This window comes from Prinia subflava, chromosome Z, assembly GCF_021018805.1.
Source record: "Prinia subflava isolate CZ2003 ecotype Zambia chromosome Z, Cam_Psub_1.2, whole genome shotgun sequence".
In the NCBI taxonomy this organism is placed as follows: Eukaryota; Metazoa; Chordata; class Aves; order Passeriformes; family Cisticolidae; genus Prinia; species Prinia subflava.
In genome coordinates this window covers 96,229,264-96,247,389 of record NC_086283.1, presented here as the reverse complement: position 1 = coordinate 96,247,389, position 18,126 = coordinate 96,229,264, and the positions used below count along the sequence as shown (strand labels likewise).

Sequence of the window (18,126 nt, the reverse complement as noted above, 5' to 3'; positions counted from 1 at the left end):
ATTAATCTTAAACATTGTCGTTTGTCTGGTAACAAAGGTTGAAATGGTTCTTTAGCTCTCCCTCTTTGTCTCTTCAACTGAGGGACAGTTTGATACTGTGAAATCAGTCAGTTGATTAAAGGAAGAATGAGCATTACTTCTTATTGCTTTCCCTGTTCCATACAGTTTATCAACATATTTCTTGAAGTGTGGCTCTCACTGGACATAATTTCACAGGGAGGTGGTAAAATCTTCCCTGGAGGTGTTGGAGAGGTGTCTGGATCTGGTGCTGGGTGATGTATTAGTGGTTGCAATGGCAGTGCTGTGTGGACAGTTGGACTGAATGATCTTAAATGTCTCTTCCAAACTTGATGATACTGTGATAACGTGCCTGCTTCCCAGTGCTTAGAAGTAAGAACTACCTTGCATGTGCAACAGACTGTGTATTCCTGCTCCTGTATTCCTACACCCAATTATTATGTTTGGTTTTGTTGTTTTGTGGGGTTTTTTTGCCAGAGTTCATTGGTATATATTGAGCTTGTCATCTGCTGTAATCATCCAGATAGTTTTCTTAATGCTCCCATCTGGGTGTTTTTTATTTCATCCTTCGTTTGAAGTGACTTAATCTTGTCTACAAGTAGAACCCTGCATTTGTCCCTCTGAAATTGCAGACTTTCCTTTTTCTTAGACCATTTCTGTAATTAGTTAAGATGATTCAGATTTCTGATCCTGTCCTGCAACATGTTTTCAACCCCTACTAGTAGTTTTTATTATTTCATATCAAAGAGATCTAATTACTTTGAAGTAGGTTGTTTATTAATTCAAAGTCAGCACTAAATACATATTGGTCCTGTTTATCCTCTTTACATACTTAAAATATCTTTTATTATTGCATTTAACCAGCAAGGTTTAAATACTGACGCTAAAGTGAAAACATGTCATAAAATTGTCCCCTGAGTATTTGAGACATCTCAAAAACTCAAACCATGCTTAACTTACGTTTTCTCATTATTTTGTAATATTTAAAACCTAAATAGAGAATAAACTATAAACTAGTTAGGAATACTACAGAAAGTTGTTCAGATTCTCTATTAGTATTATGTAGCTTGCTGTGTCTTTGAAACACAAAGAAGTATTTCATACTTTTGCAGCTACAAATTAAATTGATAGACTGTTCCAGGATTAATCTTTTCACCAGGGGAAAATACCTCCAGAATGAAACACAAAACCCAGCAGCCTTTGACTATAGATATATATAGATATATGTATAGATCTGTTAGAGCAAATACAGGGTATGAAGTTAATCACAGGATTGGAGCACCTCTCCTGTGATGGCAGGTGGGGTTGTCCAGCCTGGAGAACAGAAGGCTCTGGGGTGACCTCAGTACAGCCTTTCAGGACATAAAGGGAGCTTATAAAAAAAAAAAAGAAGAGTGACTTTTGACATGGATGGATATTTTACATGGACAAGGGGGAACAGTTTTAAACCAGGAGAGATTTAAATAGCTGTTACAAAGAAATTTCTTTACTCTGGGGGTGGCGAGACACTGGCACAGGTTGCCCCAAGAAGTTGTGGATGCCCCATCCCTGGAAGTCTTCAAAACCAGGTTGGATGGGGCCTTCAGCTGTCTCATTTAGTGGAAGTTTCCCTGTCTGTGGCAGGGAGGTTGGCACTTTAATATCTCTTCCTACCTAGCCATTCTGTGATATGTCTCTCATGAAGGTGGGACAGTATTTGCAGAGAAATCTTTCTTTTGTAGTTACCTGTATACAGCAGCAACATTGATGGTTCCAGTCCTATACAGGAACACTGGTTACTTTTTTATTTGATCAAAGCTTGTCGATAGATAACTTGCAGAACAGCTTCTTCTACATTTTTAAGCATCCAAAATAGGGAGGTTTCTCTAATTCCTTCCCTCCTTATTTTTGTTCTTCACTCTATCAGCTCCCTCAAGCAGTGCTTTCAGTGACAAAGCTTTTTTCTGGATCTACCCAGAAAGTCATACTGAATGAGACTTGGGAACCCCATCAGCTCCATGTTCTCTCTGGGGTCACACTCCAAACTGCTGACATTACACCTTCTTGCACAACTGTGAGATTTGTTTATGACTGTGTATCTGACTTTGTTCTAGTTCTCCGTGGTGCTTGTCTAATTCCAGGTCTAATTCCATTGCTGATACTGTCCAATTTCCTGGCCCTCAGTATAATCCAACAAAATTGTCTATCTACTTGACGTTTGACTGTCATCCTCTTGTCAGCTGTTGTAACATGGCCTAGTTGGTTTGTTTTTAACCTATTCTTATTTGCAGACAGTGTAACAGATTCTTGGTTTCAACCTGATGTTAGAGATGTGAACTCAGTGTAATAAATAAACATGATGAATTGTAACAACTTTATTCCTGTCTGTGCTTGCAGATAGAATATGGAAAAGATAAACTGACACCTGTAAATTTGAAACTGTCTATTTCCTAAAGAGAAATATTTGATACATTCAAGAGTTAGTTTTTTCCATGTGTGTAAATACATGGGGTTAAACAAGGGTTTTATGAAGTGTTGACAGATTGGTATTTTTTGCCACTCTTGTACTGGTACTGTAGAACAGACTTTCCAAGCAGCTGTCACTTGGATTTATTCTTTTGATAGTTAAAAGTAATAAATTTGGGGTTGTCTGGCTTGTGGTTTGTTTTGTTTTGTTTTTTCAGTTGGAGTTCATTGTTAAGTTAAATGAGCTTGTCTGAAATAGGCTCTGCAGTTTCTATTTTTCTAGATGCCATTTGCCATTTGCTAAATATGTAAATTGTATTTAAATTACATGCTTTATGGCTTATATTTTATGTCCCTGCAGGAGATCTGTATTGCAAAGCATAACGAGAAAATCCAGCAGCGTCACCAGAGTGAGGAGGAGTACAAAATGCACCACACTGTTCAGCTGGTAAGTTTGAGTTTTGTGCTGCTGAGCTTAGCCTGTCATTAATAGCTTGCATTCCTCATTATACATTAATTAGGGGAGCATTCAGAGTGATAGCTCTTTCAAAAGGTGGTGTGTATCCCTGACCTTTGCACCATGGATTTCTGTGTCATATTATGCTGGTAAGGGGGAGTATATAGTTGTGTTGGGAGGACACGAGAACCAAGCAAGGAGAATGGTTCTTTATGCAAGATTGGCAGTCTGAGTGATTTGTTATGTTTGTCATCACATGGACATAGATGATTCTGAACGTCTCTAAGTATCACGTGTGGTATAGGAGTAAGGAAATCACACATAGTTATTCTTAATTTACTAACCTTGGTTGCTACTTTTCTTCTCTTTACTAAAGCAAGTTATGTTGTATAAAGTTGTAGTCCCAGATGGATGCTCCACAACATTTTTCATAGTCTCATTGCTGAGAAGAGACCAACTGGTCTCTTATGATAAGTCCTAGTAGACGTATTGTAAGAATATTCAAATTTTGGACTAGGTCTTGGGAGCTGATATAGTATCAATATTTGATAAAGATCACTGACAAAGATGCATTGAAATCCAAGTCTCTTTAATTCAGGCTTCAATTAGATTAGTGAAAGTGATTCTATTTCATCCTTATACATTTTTAACATTGATATATTTGTCCAGTAAGTCAGCTGCATAATTTATTTTATGGAAAGGCTACCTGTCAAAGGCAGTATGTATTTGAATATTCTTTCATGAATTCAAAAAAATTGTTTTTTCATCAGTTCTTACAATAAGGCAGAGGAAGTTACTTGTGTGGACTGTAGCCCATTCATCAGTCTCACAAATAAGACTTGACAAATCCAAAGGTCTTCCTTGTCTCTCAGTTACTTTAGATTTTGGAATTGCGGGCTTGAATGACATAAAGAACTGTAATGCTAATTTTTTGTGTTTGTGTGGGATTTTTCTGGCCAAAATGTGACTGAAAAATTCTAGCATTATGGTAAAATAGGTTTTAAATTACCGCTTTTCATTAAGAATTTTGGAAAGATAACTCTTAGAAAACTCTTTTGAAAAGCTGAGTCCAAATTTGAAACCAAATAAAAATTGCAATTTTACTATTTTACATAAAAGTGAAACAAAACCAAATCAACAAGTCACCTGAAACAAAACAAACCCCTTGAATTTGAGACTGCTTCAGGAAAAGTTTGATCTGAATGCATATGTAACATTCAGTACAGTGATAGAACTACTTTTCTTCATTTCTTTATGCTTCTGTTCTAACTTCTTTGTCCATTGTTCTTATTTTCATTTACCACATGCTTCTCCTCTTCACATTTTTCTGCTTTCTGTCCTTACTATTTTTTAGATGTGTTCTCATCTTTCTCTCCCTAATACATCTATACTTCCTTTCTGTCTTCCAAATCACAGCAGTTGGCTTTTTATGAAGGACACCAGGTCACTAGCTGACTTCTGAAAATGACAGGCAGACTTTGTGGTGACTGAATGAGAGTAAAAGGTTCACAAAGTGATCAGAATTTTTGATTATGAAGATATGCTTTCAAAAGTAATATTAAATGCTGTGAGTCATCCTAAGAATCAAAGCTGCTGATTCTGCTCAGGGCTTTTGCTTTGTGGTCAGGTGTTACATCACTTTTCCTGATAGCTTCTGAACTTGCATGCAGTGAATTTCACCTTCTGGTAATTAGCTTCCATTTCCAGTAAATTTGACTGAGGAGTTAGTGTCTGTTTCAGAGATGTAGTAACTCTGCTGAAGTTCTGTAAGAAAGAATGATTAGTTAAAGGAGATGTATACAAAAGTGTGTTTTCCATAAGATAAAATCACTGTACAAGAAAAAACACGACTGTACTAGGTGCAAGGAAGAATTACATAAAATCAAGCTGGAATAAACAACAAAAGCTGGAGTAAATATAAACTTATATTTATTGTTGTATGTGTGAAGACATTTACTTACTTTGCTCACTGTTGGGATTCAAAACATGGTGATGCTGAGTTCTGTGGATTCTTGTACTTTGAAAATACTAATGTGACTTGTTTAAATGGGCAGCCTTGCAATTTGTATGACAGCCTTGTCATTTTTTTCTTGGAATGGGGGGGAAATGGATACTGCTTTGCTCTCTGGCTAATTTATGGAATTTTAATTCAAGGGGGCTTCTCTAAGTATAGCATTCTGTCACTTGTTATCTCCCATCTCTTGAATTAACAAGTCTTCCAAGCGTTCCTGTTTGAGATTGAAATATTCTTTTACTGAGCATTACATTTCTTTGAGAAAACAAACTGCAAAATGTATACTCTTTTTAATAGGGAAATGTATACTATTTTTTAAGGGGAAGCCAAAGGCCAGAAGTTTATGTTTCTTCGAGAAGTATGTTTTTAAGTAACTTGTCACATTTATGACAGGAGTTTTTTGTAGTGAAGCCATCCACTGAGCACTGGATGTAATATTTATGTGTTTTCCATGTATTTTCTCAGAAACGAGATCAGTTGCAAGACGAAGAGGAAAGAAAGAGCTCCTGGGTTAGTCAGGAGCGACAGAAGACTCTGGACAGACTTCGTACATTTAAACAGGTAACAAAAGAAGAGTTGCTCTTTTCTGGCACTTTCCTTTCCCAAAGAAATTTTCACTCATTCCAGTAATGGCATTCACTGTGCTATTGGCAATTCTCTTTCATTGTATTATATATATCATTAGCTGGTCTTTGGAAAATTCACAACAAAATACTGCATTGGTGGTAACAGATTCCTGTAGCTGTTGCATTCCCAGTGCCATAAGTTTCTCTTCACTCTTACATCTGTATCTTGTGACAAGACACTTGGCAAATGTTTCTGACATGTACAAACAGTGCTTCCCACAAAGAGCATTGTCATCTGACATGGCCTCTTGCTGCTAATTGCCAGAATACCTGCCCCTTCTTATTACAATGGAAGCATCAGAAAATGCATAGAAGGTGGAATGAAGGGGAAAGAATAAGGAAAGGGCTGAAAGTGAAAGAAAAGAGAGACTGTATTAATTGGTGAAAAAAAAATTTTGAATACATTAAAAATATAAAGGTATGAGAAGTTTCTTTGCTGGAGAGTTATCTTCTTCAGCAGTACACTCTTTGTCACTATTGTTTGCAAGCCTCTTGAATTATGTAACTTCTGTAAATTGAAGCAAATTTACTTATTTTAACCAGCAACTGTTCACGAGCTCTTTCTTAGAGCTAATATTAACAATATTAGTTAACATACTAATATTGTTACATCTTATTTCTTTAGGCCTACCACAGTTGTGCAAAAAGTATTAGACCTGTCTTTCAGAAGCAGCTTAAGTTTTTGCTTTTAAAAGGCTATGGATGAAACTAATATGAAAAGACTGATAAGAGGCAGCAAATTTAAGAAGTAAATTAAGTCTGAAAATCTTTGGTGTTCTCATGACAGACCTTTTAAAACAGTAGGATTCACATACAAGGCCAGTGTATTTAGACAGATTGATCTGCACTTTTGTGGAGGGAGCCATTGACCAGGTTTAGAAGAGGAAAGCAGGAAGGAATTTTGACTTTTAGATTCCAGAAAAAAAACCCCTGTTTTGAATGTGCAGTCTGATTGTTAGTAAAATCCTAATTCTAACCCATGTATTTCACTGACTAGACTAATCATACGTAAATAGTGGCTTAAATAAGAACAAAAACTAAGAATATGAGTCATTTTTTGCATACAGCTGGGGATATATTTGCTTTGGTTTTTCGTACAGAGCAAAATGAAAATTGTTTGTCAGAAAGGATGGGTACATAAAATCTGAAATATTTCATTGCATGTGCTGACGTAATTGTCAATACCTTATTCACTTTAGCGGTACCCTGGGCAAGTAATACTTAAATCAACCAGACTACGGCTGGCTCATGCAAGAAAAAGATGTGCAGCCAGCTCAGTGCCTAGTGTCGAGCAGCCTCAGTCTTTGCCAGCAACCATACAAGTCCCAGAGAAGAGTGAAGAGGTGGAATTGGAAAAAGCAGTTCAGCCTTTGCAAGTGCGGGAGTCCACAAGCCTGAAACAACTGCAGGACGTCTCTTTGCCTCCCAATGGTGTTACCTCTGAACTGCCTCATGCCAGCACTGCTCCACTCCCCAGCGACCAGCTCCAGCCAGAGACTGCTGCTGGAGTGCAGCTCCCACCCCCTCTGCCTCCGCCACCGCCCCCTCCGCCTCCACCCTTGCCCTCCAAGGAAGACGCCGCCAAATCCGTGGAGAAAAGCGACAGCTTTGTGAAACGTCAGAGCGTGGAGAAGGGAGTGCAGCACTCCTCTGGTGTCCCACCAGCACATCTGTTCGACAGCAGCCAGCTGGTCAGTGCCAAGAAGAAGCTTAAGAAGACAGGTGACCTAGAGGGTTTACAGAGGAGGAGAGGTACTGTTTTAATTTCTGCGTATTTGATTTAAAATTTGTTGTTGTTAATTTAAAAATTGTAATGCACATCAGTTCATCTTTTGAATTGCTGCGTAGGAAAGTGTGTGCTGTGATTAATTTATTATTAATGGGAAACTGGTGAAATCCTTTGTAGCTGAGAAGTTCTGGGAGCTCAAACATTAGGGTTTTTATGACAGCATGGCATACTTCTTCAGTGGGAAAACACTTGTGAAATTGAGTGTACACTGTACCATGTTAGACAAGATAGAAACCAAAGTGTTGTTGAAAAGAATATTTACGTATCTACTTACTGCCAGCCCTGCAGATATTCTGTGTTTCACCTGAAGATGCAGTGTTCTATTTAATAACAGAATGACAATAATTTTTATGTAGTCCTATTTATTTACTGATTTGCATTTTATTTTGCAATTTTTTATAAAGTACCTATTGTGTGTGCATTTTATGTACACTATAATGTGACAAATCCAAATCCAAATCAATCATCCCTCCTAAGAATATTGTTAATGCTTGCAGTAGCACTCTACCTGCTGCTCCATATCCCCTGAGATGTTCCAAGTTTCTACATGGCTTCAGAAATTTGTCTCTGTATAGTAGAGAGGGTTTGCAGTCCTTCCTTCCTCCTTCAAATGTGCTATCTTGTATATATCTCTCTTTTAATTGGGTCTTTTCTGTCTAGGCCTTCAGTAGGATGGACAAAGCCTATTCAAAAATGCAAAACAGGTTTTAAAAAATACATTGCACAATGTACAAAAAAGAACTGGAGATGGATATGTATTGATTGAGAAGTGCTGCACAAATTACATACTATTGTATACGAAGTTTTAAAATTTTATTTTACTTTTTTCTAATGCATTCTCTGGGATGAAGATTTTGCCCACTTGTGGCTCTTCAAAGAGCCAAAGCTTTTATTTTTGCAAAAAACTAGTTTCAAGATTAGTGATAAAGGATTTGTCATAAAGAACTATCTCTGACTTCTTTGTTTTCAATAATTATAAAGGAAGACAGCTTTTATAACTGTGCTAGGACTTGATGCTAACAGATACATGAAGCCAGAGAATCAGGAAAATGCATGCTCTTGCAATTGACTATATTGCTGCTTCCCTCGCTGGCTTGTAGAAACAGTCATGCAGTAGGTAAAGTTAGCCTAAAAATGCAAGTGGTAAGAATGGCTAGCATAGTCCAGTACCCAAGACATGTACTCATTACCTGAATTCTAAAGTAAAAAAAAATGATGCAGTGAATGCTTTCATTATGTTGAATTCCTTGCAGTTTATTTGATTTCTATGACTGCAAACAGAAAAGCCACATTTTTCAGGAAGTTTTACTTCTTGATAGGAAGTTAAATGGTTGCAAAAATTACAACTATCTGTATAAAGCAGCTCTGACATGGTAATAAGGAAGATTATTTAGCGGCTAAAACAGTATTGGAGCTATTATTATACTTATAGTAGGGGACTGTCACATTCATAGTGTGCAGATACTTTTTCATCTGTAGGAAATAAAAATTAGGACTGATAAAATCTAGTGATAACAATACTGAAGGTCTTCTGATTTGCTGCAGTGAGCTCCCCGATGGATGAAGTGCTGGCTTCCTTGAAACGTGGCAGCTTTCACTTAAGAAAAGTTGAGCAGAGAAGTCTCCCTCCTTTTCCTGATGAAGATGATAGCAATAACATCTTGGCGCAGATCAGGAAAGGGGTGAAACTGAAGAAAGTACAGAAAGATGTTTTGAGAGAATCCTTTACAATTCTGCCTGATACTGACCCTCTGACAAGGAGCATCCACGAAGCGTTGCGAAGGATTAAGGAAGCGTCACCTGAGTCAGAGGATGAAGAGGAGAGCTTGCCTTGCACAGACTGGGAAAACTAACCTGTAATTAAGCTACATTTAAAGAAAATATTTCTGCAACAGTTTTTTTTTATAACAGTAGCAGCTAAGCATCAGGTTGTGCATTCTAGGAGACTTAGTAGGAATGTGATTAAACTGACATCCAGTGTGGTAAAACATGCACATATGAATTGAGTATCACTGACTTTTCAAAGAATTTAAGGTTTATAATAAGGAAACCTTTTTTTAGGCAGTATGGTAGTCTTTTACTGTTCCAATATTTCTTCTGACTATTGACAGGACTTCTGAAAAAAGCTCTATTTTATTTAGTAAATTTGAAGGGACAGTTCCCAGGTTACCAAAAAAGTTTAAAAAGCAGCACAATCACTCTTGGATGCACCTTATACTTTCTTTCTAATTATTTCTAGCCTTGTAAAAATTGGGCATGTCTTACCATTTCAGACTGAGTAACTTCTAAGTGAAAAACAGTTAGGTATGAAAGCTGAACAAATTGAAATCTCATGGGTTACCCTGAGTGGCTGACTTCTTGATGGCTTGGTTTCAGTCTCTAAAATCTCTGACTTAATTGTATTTCCAGGCTATAAACAGTAAATATACAAATACAATTTGTACTTCTGCTAGTCATATGAATTCCATGAACTTGCATTAATACTAAACTACAGTGCCTGAAAGTGCAGATACCAGACTTCAGCAGCTGAAATTAATGATTTCAGAACAAACCAAAAATTGGCAAGAGATCAGTTTTCAAAATAATTGATGCATCAGTAGCACAAAGAGATTTGTGACTGCAGCAGCAGCGTAGAGCACTTCTCTGTGGTGGCTCTCTTCTGTTACTGACACATGAGTGAACTTGAGTGTCAATGAAGATTCCAACTAAAGCTAAAATTTGAGAAACCAGATGTTATGACAATCTTTAAAGAAAATAAAAATCTGTTTAGAAAAGCTATTTCAACAGAATGGAAGGCAAATATTTGTAATCCTTGCAACACAGTTAGCAGTAGGAAGAAGATTACCTTTCTGAATGTTCACAATCCAGCATTTCTACCCTGGGTAGTTGTTACCATAGCTGGAGAATGACTGTTGGTAAAGGGCTACAGCTGTTTAAAAACTGATTCTGACTTAGCACATCATCTGCTGAATGCTCTTGTGATTATGAATTACTCTCTCAATCTGTTGCATTGGCATGGTATTTTCAAATCATAATATTTTAAATTTTGAAAGGGAAAATAAATGCTGCCTTCAATTCTTCATGAACTAGCTGTTGGCCACCCTAATGATTTCACACAGTTTAATTATTCCATAATTAAACTCCTTCTATTCTCCTTAAGCTTGACTCCTTAAGCTCCTTCTATTCCATACCAAATGTACTGAGTGCTGGAGTTGAAACTCCAGGAGTGGAGATGTGCTTAACTCTCGCTAAAACTTCAAGTGAAAATAATTTTTCTTTAATGTAACTTCTTTCTGTCCTTGCATACTGAAAAAACACACTACCACAGCTTTTCAGAAATCAAATGACAGCTTTAAGAAAAGACACATCTTGGTTCTACCTTGGCTTTCTTAGTGCAATTATTCTAATTTCCTAGATAACAGATCAAATTTAAACTTTGGGTTTTGACTTTGATTTTAGTAATTCTATTTGACTGTTTAGAACTTTGTTTGCATTTTTTTGGCAAGATACAAAGAAATTTTCCAAGGCTGACTTATGTTTTTTTAAAATCTAATGGGTTGACCTGCTAAACATTTTACATTAGAAGTGCATCTTGGAAATCTTCCATAGTCATTGCCACACAGTATAAATATTACTTTTCCTCTGCTATTTGCAGCCCCATAAAAGTAGCTCTGAATGCAGGCTGAAAATAACTGCCACACAGTCCCAAAACAACAAAACAGGTTGTTTTCTCTCCTGTTTACCAGACTGCATCCTCCTGAAGTCCTGTGAAATAATGGACCTAAAAACAGGATTCAGTGTTAGGAGTATGTGCTCCTTGTCCTTAACGTATCTGGGACCTGCTTTCTCTTACCAATGTCATATGTTATTATGAAAAAACCCCTGTTTTCATTGGGTGAGATTATTTAACACATCATAGTTTAGATTAAAAATGGTTGTACGGAATAGCTCAGAAAACAGCTCAGAAATAGCTGTACTAACAGCTCAGAAAAAACAAGCAAGGCCCTTGCTCTCCAAGCATGTGAAATGATTTGGGAAAACAGAGATTGAGACAAAGCCCTTGAAAAACTCAAGTGAATAAATACTTTCCATATAGATGAGCATATTTGCTTGGAGACACAGACTGGTTTATGAGCATTCATCATAAAAGAGTAAAATAATGAAAATCTGTTGTATAAATAGCAGGCTAGTGTTTTTTACTATAAGGTTATCCACTTAATATCATGCTTTAAGATTGACCTGGTTTTTAACTTGTAAGTTCCACACATGTCAAAAACAGTAGCATAGAGATTTTCATTTGAAAACATGTTTATGAAAGTGGGTTGGCACACATTTTATATGAATTATACTTAATTATACAAACATCTGTATAGGCTAAATGTAATGCAGCTATTTGCCTGACAGAATGAAAGCTACATCTGATACAGTGATGTATATTTATTAAGTGCCAGAAAGCTCCTTGATATATCTGAAGGGAGTATTAGCAGTTCTCAGTGAAGTGGTTTCATTAATTATCAAAATTTGAAGACAAAACATATAGTAACTAATTCTTGCAGGAGATCTAGTCTTCTCTTGTATTACCTGCTCTGTGAGTTAACTTCTTTGTAAAGTTATGATTAACCTTTTTAAGAGCACTTCTTTCCAGACAGGCACTGTGAACCATATGAAAAGATACTGAGGCATATATTGAAGTAGCTGAGCAAGCAGTATAAATATGTAATAGCCTCTGTATGAAAAATCCAAGAGATTACTGGCTGTCAACAGTATCCTGAGAATATCTGTGCATGAGTACCTGATAGTGTTCATAAATCACCATAGTACACTTAGAGTACTGTAAGTGATGCAGAACTTGATTTCCTGTCAGTGGTGGACAGTGTAACAGATAACAAGCCAGCTTTTGTTCTCCACAGTCTCCCAATCCAGTATTTTGGGCCTCTGGTCTGTGTTAACTGCCAGTAATACCAGAAAGGCAAAAAAGAAAATGACCTGGTCATATGTGTGTTCTGGCTGCAGGGTCACTGTGTCATTACCCTGGGAGCAAAGTGAGCCTTTGCTCAGTACGCACTGCTCAGTGTATTGCATGTTAGCATTGCCTAATATGTTGATCAGAGAATATTTGTACAGCCATTTAGCTTTTCAGATGTTCCTTTTTCTTTTCTTTCTTCCCAAACAGGTGCTTGACAGCCACCAACGTGCGAAAAGAAACCCCAGTTGAAGATTACTTTTCTTCTGCATTTCTGAGAATTCAGAGCCAGCAGTTATGACCATCAGTTCCACAGGAGGCTTTCTTTGGCAAAGAAATAGTCTTTCTTTGGCAAATAACTCAGTACATGGAAAAAAATGGCCTGAAACATTAATTTCAGGTCACTTTTTTCTTTATTTGTTCAAACAAATTCTGATTTGGGCAGAAAGCTAAGTTGTTTAGACGTGCATTTTATACTATCAAGAATGCCCGATTCTTAAGCACTTTTTATATTTGCGTTAGTAATGTATGGCCAGTTAAGTGAGGGGGGCATTTTGAGTTGGGAGACTACTTTCTGTTAAAGTAACTTTGGGGTTCCAAACCAGCTATAAAACGGCCCCTTCACTGCACTGAATATCTCATGTGCTTGAAAATTCAACTAAATGGCTCCCTGCAGAGAAGCTTGCTGTGTAGCAGTCTGATATTCCAGAAAGAGAATTCCTAGTTGCACTACAGTAGCTGAAATTCAGTAACATGCAACTAAGACTTTTTTTCTTCTTAGCTTGAAGAAGCATGTCAGTATGAAAAGCAACAAGTGACCACAGCACAATGAGAATTAAGAATTGAATTCAGTACATATTCAAGAATGTGTTTGTTTCCATCATGATACATTTAGCAAGACATACTGCAGCACCTTTTTAGAAGGTCATTTTTAGTCTGACATCTTTTTAAAGTAGACATTTTCATGCTTTTTTAAAATAATATTTAGCTATGCTGAACCAAGTTAGTTATACTTTTGTCATTTGTTATAAGAAGCAATATTTTGTAATTTCATACTTATAAATATTTTTCTCTTTTGGTTTAAAATGGCTTTTAATTAGTCTAAGCAGCCCTCTTTAAAAAAGATCAAAGCACTTAGGCATACTGATAATTCAGTTTTGAAAATCATGCTATTCTTGCTGGTTTTCATCATTCCCTTCAGTGGCTGCGAAAATGTTTGTATTTCATACCCAAAAGCCTAGTGGCTGAAAAATGTTTCTTTTGATTCTGACTGTTTTATTTTTAAAGGAGAGTTACAACTTCCTCTGCAGTGAATACTTAGGAGTAGTCCTAAACCTCATGACTAATGGCTGCAGGCAGCTACCTTACGATACCACAGTTCCAAGAGGTATGTCAATACAGAGATACAAGTAGCCTTGTACCACCTAAAAACCTCATGTGGTATTAAAAATCAACCCATTACACTTCTACGAAAGCTGAGTTTTCACTAGCATTTTGTTTTTACTAGTGTGACATACACTGTGTTCGAGAAATACACAGTCCCTGTCCTTTGTGTTGTGTGGTCCATTCACTGTTCCTCTTTTGACAGATAAACTACTATATGGGGATCTGGGTTCTTTTAAGTGGAGTTACTCATTGCTGCTGTCGTGTAATGGAACACGTACTGTGTTAACATTTATAACAGGGGATTTCACGTCTTGCCGTTTACTTACAGAGAGAGGAGCAGGAGACCTTACCTTAGCAATAGGCTATGTAATCTAAAGGAACCTCAGCTCTGGGACCCTTCAGTCTGTTGAAGATGTTTTGCTGTGGCTGTCCAAAAATTAAAGCTCTGTCAAACATCTCGAGAGGATGTTCTTAACCATGTTGCCTTACTTATAAAGTTAGTGAACATTGATTTTTCAAAGCACCTGCGAGCAGTGTTACTGTAGAATTGTACCGATTTTGATGTGTTAGTTGCCAGGTCTCTATTTTTCAGCTGTGTGAAACACCTGATACTGGCTTTCCACAGGCCTAAAACTACATGATGCTTTTTTCTTAAACTAATCCTCTAAATTCTGTGTTACATGGTATGGTTGTGAGCTGGCTGATGCTGTGTTCGTGCAGCAATATCAGCAGTTTCAAGGTTCATCATAATCATTTGACACTGCATATACCATCAGCTGTTTTGTTCTACATTTGTTTGCTATTTCAGTCACACCACACATTAAAACCAAGGTAATCAAATAAATTTTTGGCTGTAGCACAAAACAGAAATATGATGTAGAATGGTAATGCACATTATACATGTCATCTGAAACTTAGTGCTGAATTAACAGTGGTGAACAAGCAACTTCTGTGTTAATTTTTTCCTATTTTCCAGCCTGCAATTTCATTCCTTGGAGTATACATACAGAACACTAGCAGAATTCCAAGCCGAGGAAAAGTAGTGTAATTTTAAAGTATTTGTGCAGTGGTTCCCTTGCACAACACGTTGGTCTGCAGTTTACCACTGTGTTGTTATCTAAATAGCTCCATGCTGTACTGTACTACAGTGTTCAGATATATTTCATATGCCATGTGATCTGTCATCTTTGCCTTGAAAAATGTGTGCATGATTGATGAAATTAGTCTTCTTAATCTGTTTCATATTTAGCTGAAATCTTAGATTTCTGTATTAGCTTAGTCTCAGTAGAAATGGAGTTCTCATATGAGCATGTATTTTATGGGCACACAAAAAGTAGTTGTTACTCTGAGCATAGCAGTATAAATCAGTTCAAAACTGCCATCTTCTGTGTGGAAAATTAATGGAGTTTTTTTCCACATCCTGCTCAAAAAAAGAAGAAAATCTGAATTTAAATCTCCATGAGTCACTAGATGTCACAATTTCACATAATTTTCACTTTGATATTAAAATTTTGCATATGTAGTGTACACAGGCTAATGCAGAAAGGGTACCATCCTCTGCCATGAGAAATTTTCCAGTGGGATGGCTACTGCAGGAAATGGGGAAAGTTTAGTATATTAACCAGAAACTGAGGGGAATTATGACAGTCCTGGGTTGAGGTCAGTTTCACCACAGCTGAGGAAAGCTGTAATAGCTGTGTTGGTCCGTGAGAAGTCTTGGCAAGCATCACTAAGGAAAAACACGTAAACATGCGCAAAGAAAAAGAGCCTCCATAAAAAGACCTGCCTATTGATATTTTTCATTTTATTGTTGTGGCTGCATTGTTCTGTTACTCGTTATTTATCTTAAGTAGTTTGTCAGGGTTTGGGCCTTTTCAATTTTTAGAAAATTCTGTCTTTTTCCAAATTCAAGGTTTTACTATGGTGTAACTGATCCAGTGAAGTAAAGATTTGGAATGCATAATGTTTATTGTACAAACGCTTATTATGTAAGGACTGAAAAATCTTTTATGAGTGGGAACAAGAAACTAAACGCTCAGTTTCAACTAAAATAACCAAAATATACGGCAAAAAGCAATAGTCTTGTTTAGAAATGGAATTTGTATCAACAAAAATTTCATGTTCTCATTCATGGAGGTTCCAGATCCTCTACAAATGACCAATAGTCTTACTCACTTTACTGTATTTTCATGTTAGTTATCTGTCTAGGATAGATGAAGGCTTTTTTATTTTTCTCAAACATCACTTTTAAGTTTTGCCTGTTTTTTTTTATTTTAAATCTGACAGTCTGCATTCTACACCAGACACTTGTAAAATAAATTAGTATGATTATATATTGTGTTCTTTTGTGACTGAATTGGGGATAGAACTCAACATACTTCACTACATTATTTGTAAAGAATCATTTTGAGTATAAGCACTATATTCTGTACTGTTTAATAATAAAGTAATGATAGATGCATTATTGAAGATGCAACTTATTGAGAAGAGGAGACAGAAACTTTATTGGTTAATGTTACCCTTATTCCATTTGTTGCACTGAATTTCAGGAGTGTAATTTGTAAATCAAGTTTGCTCATGCGTGTAATCAGATTTTATTTTCATTGTAATGCTTATGTAATTAAATTACCTGGATGTATTTCTGGTAATGATTTCATAAGCATGGACAATATGTTGATGTTTCGCACTACAGAATTAACGTTAAGAACAAGCAAAGCTTCTTGCAAAGAAAAGGAGTAACAGAAGCACCTTACTGGGAGAGCATGTTGCATGATTTCAGTCCTCTTGGAGCTGACAGACAGTAGGTCATCCTAAACCTGACTGCAAATTGCTCTTTGGTGTAATAAGCACATCAACATACTGCTATCAATGCTATCAACACAACGGCTGTTTTTAACCTATAAATATACTGTAATTTAAGTTTTCCTACAAAGTGAATTTATATTTAATTGCTGCCTAATACATATATACTTAGAATTTTTAGGAGGGTGAAGGGAGGGAGGGCGGGCATGCCAGTATATTTGTGGGAGGGGCTGTTGCATATATGGGTCTTTGTACTTCCCGTTCAGTTTGACTGTTAATCCAAAACTTACAGCTCTGGCTGTGGTGAATCTGCAGCCTGACATTTATGTATTTCTATTGTGATTCAGGTCTTCTATATTCTGTAGCTCAGAGCTTCAGAATTAGACAGAAAAGGTCATCTTTCCATTCTCAAATGTGAATGCTCTGTACCTCCAATATGGAAAATGACCAAGCAATGAATTTTATTCTGCTGAGTTTTTAATATTAATGTGTAGAGCATTATCTAAAGCTCTTTAAACAGTAGTGTGTCCATTGGAAACAAGGAGACAAGATGAAGACTGTTTTGGTGCATATAGTCCAAACTCTGCAGAGACTTTATTCCAGAGACTGTCACCTTTCCAGGAATTAGTTTCCCATAAATCGGCTTGATTTTCAGAGTATAAACATAGTTTTGACTTTTGAATTGATAAATAGGTGTTGGGCATTGGGGATATTCACTTAACATCTTCCAGCGTGTTGTTGCTGTTGCTGTATGTTTTGAACTTCATTTTAAGTGTATACAAATGCATCATCATAAAAGGAAAGCTAAAGAAATACAGATGGCTGCAAGTTGTCTTATGTGAATGAAGCCAGTGAAGCTTAATGAAACTAACTTCTTTGTTAAGCCTGTTGAATAAATAAGAAATAATGAAAACAAATTTTCCATTCACTAGCTTTGTGCAATTTTATCATTAGACTCAGACACTTACTAGCACATTGTGCTTGGCTTTAAGAAAGTTCCTTAATTCCATTATATTCAAAAGGACATATTAAATGCTTATTTTATTGTAAACAACTCTGCAAATTTACTATGCCTGAAAATGCTCAAAGTTATTAAGTATTAAGCACAAGTATGTTAAAAAAAAAAAAAAAGGTTAAGAACTAAACAAACATTTCTAGCAATACCTAGAAACTAAAAAAAGTTTTAATTGTCTGCTTCTTGGTCTTTTTTCTTTAGTGCAGCTTTTCTGCAATGCAAGTTTATTGCTGTGTATTTCATGGGGTTTTATTATCATGAATCAGAAATTTAAACCTGTACGCAAAGTACTGCATTCATTCACCTTATTGTACATGCGATGTAACATCATACTCACAGTTTTGGTGCTTTAAAATTATTCCTCTTTTCTTTATTAAAGGATATTTATTTGATCACTGTCTTGGTTTTAACTTTGATTATGTACTAGCATTAAAAAAGTATTTTTTGTACAGTTTGGTTCCCACAAAAACCAATTTCAGATCTAATTAATTTCAGTTCCCATTGTTATTCTTACAACTTCCCTGTCATTGCTTAATGGTATGTGGTTGTGTCTAAGCTGTGTTGCAGCTTGGAATATTTGTATTTAGGTAACATCTTTGTAAATGAAGCCA

At 36.4% G+C, this 18,126-nt stretch overlaps 1 protein-coding gene across 1 annotated transcript in view; it reads left to right on the top strand.

The window, feature by feature from the left end:
* Nucleotides 1–17,907, top strand: part of JMY (junction mediating and regulatory protein, p53 cofactor) — a 63,748-nt gene extending 45,841 nt beyond the window's left edge. Inside the window, exons 7-11 of the mRNA XM_063421634.1 lie at nt 2,825–2,911; nt 5,400–5,495; nt 6,760–7,312; nt 8,895–9,205; nt 12,523–17,907. Of these exons, the coding sequence (XP_063277704.1) occupies nt 2,825–2,911; nt 5,400–5,495; nt 6,760–7,312; nt 8,895–9,202 (1,044 nt within the window). The 3' untranslated portion in view covers nt 9,203–9,205; nt 12,523–17,907. The remainder of the gene's footprint in view (nt 1–2,824; nt 2,912–5,399; nt 5,496–6,759; nt 7,313–8,894; nt 9,206–12,522) is intronic.
* Nucleotides 17,908–18,126: the final 219 nt, after the last annotated feature.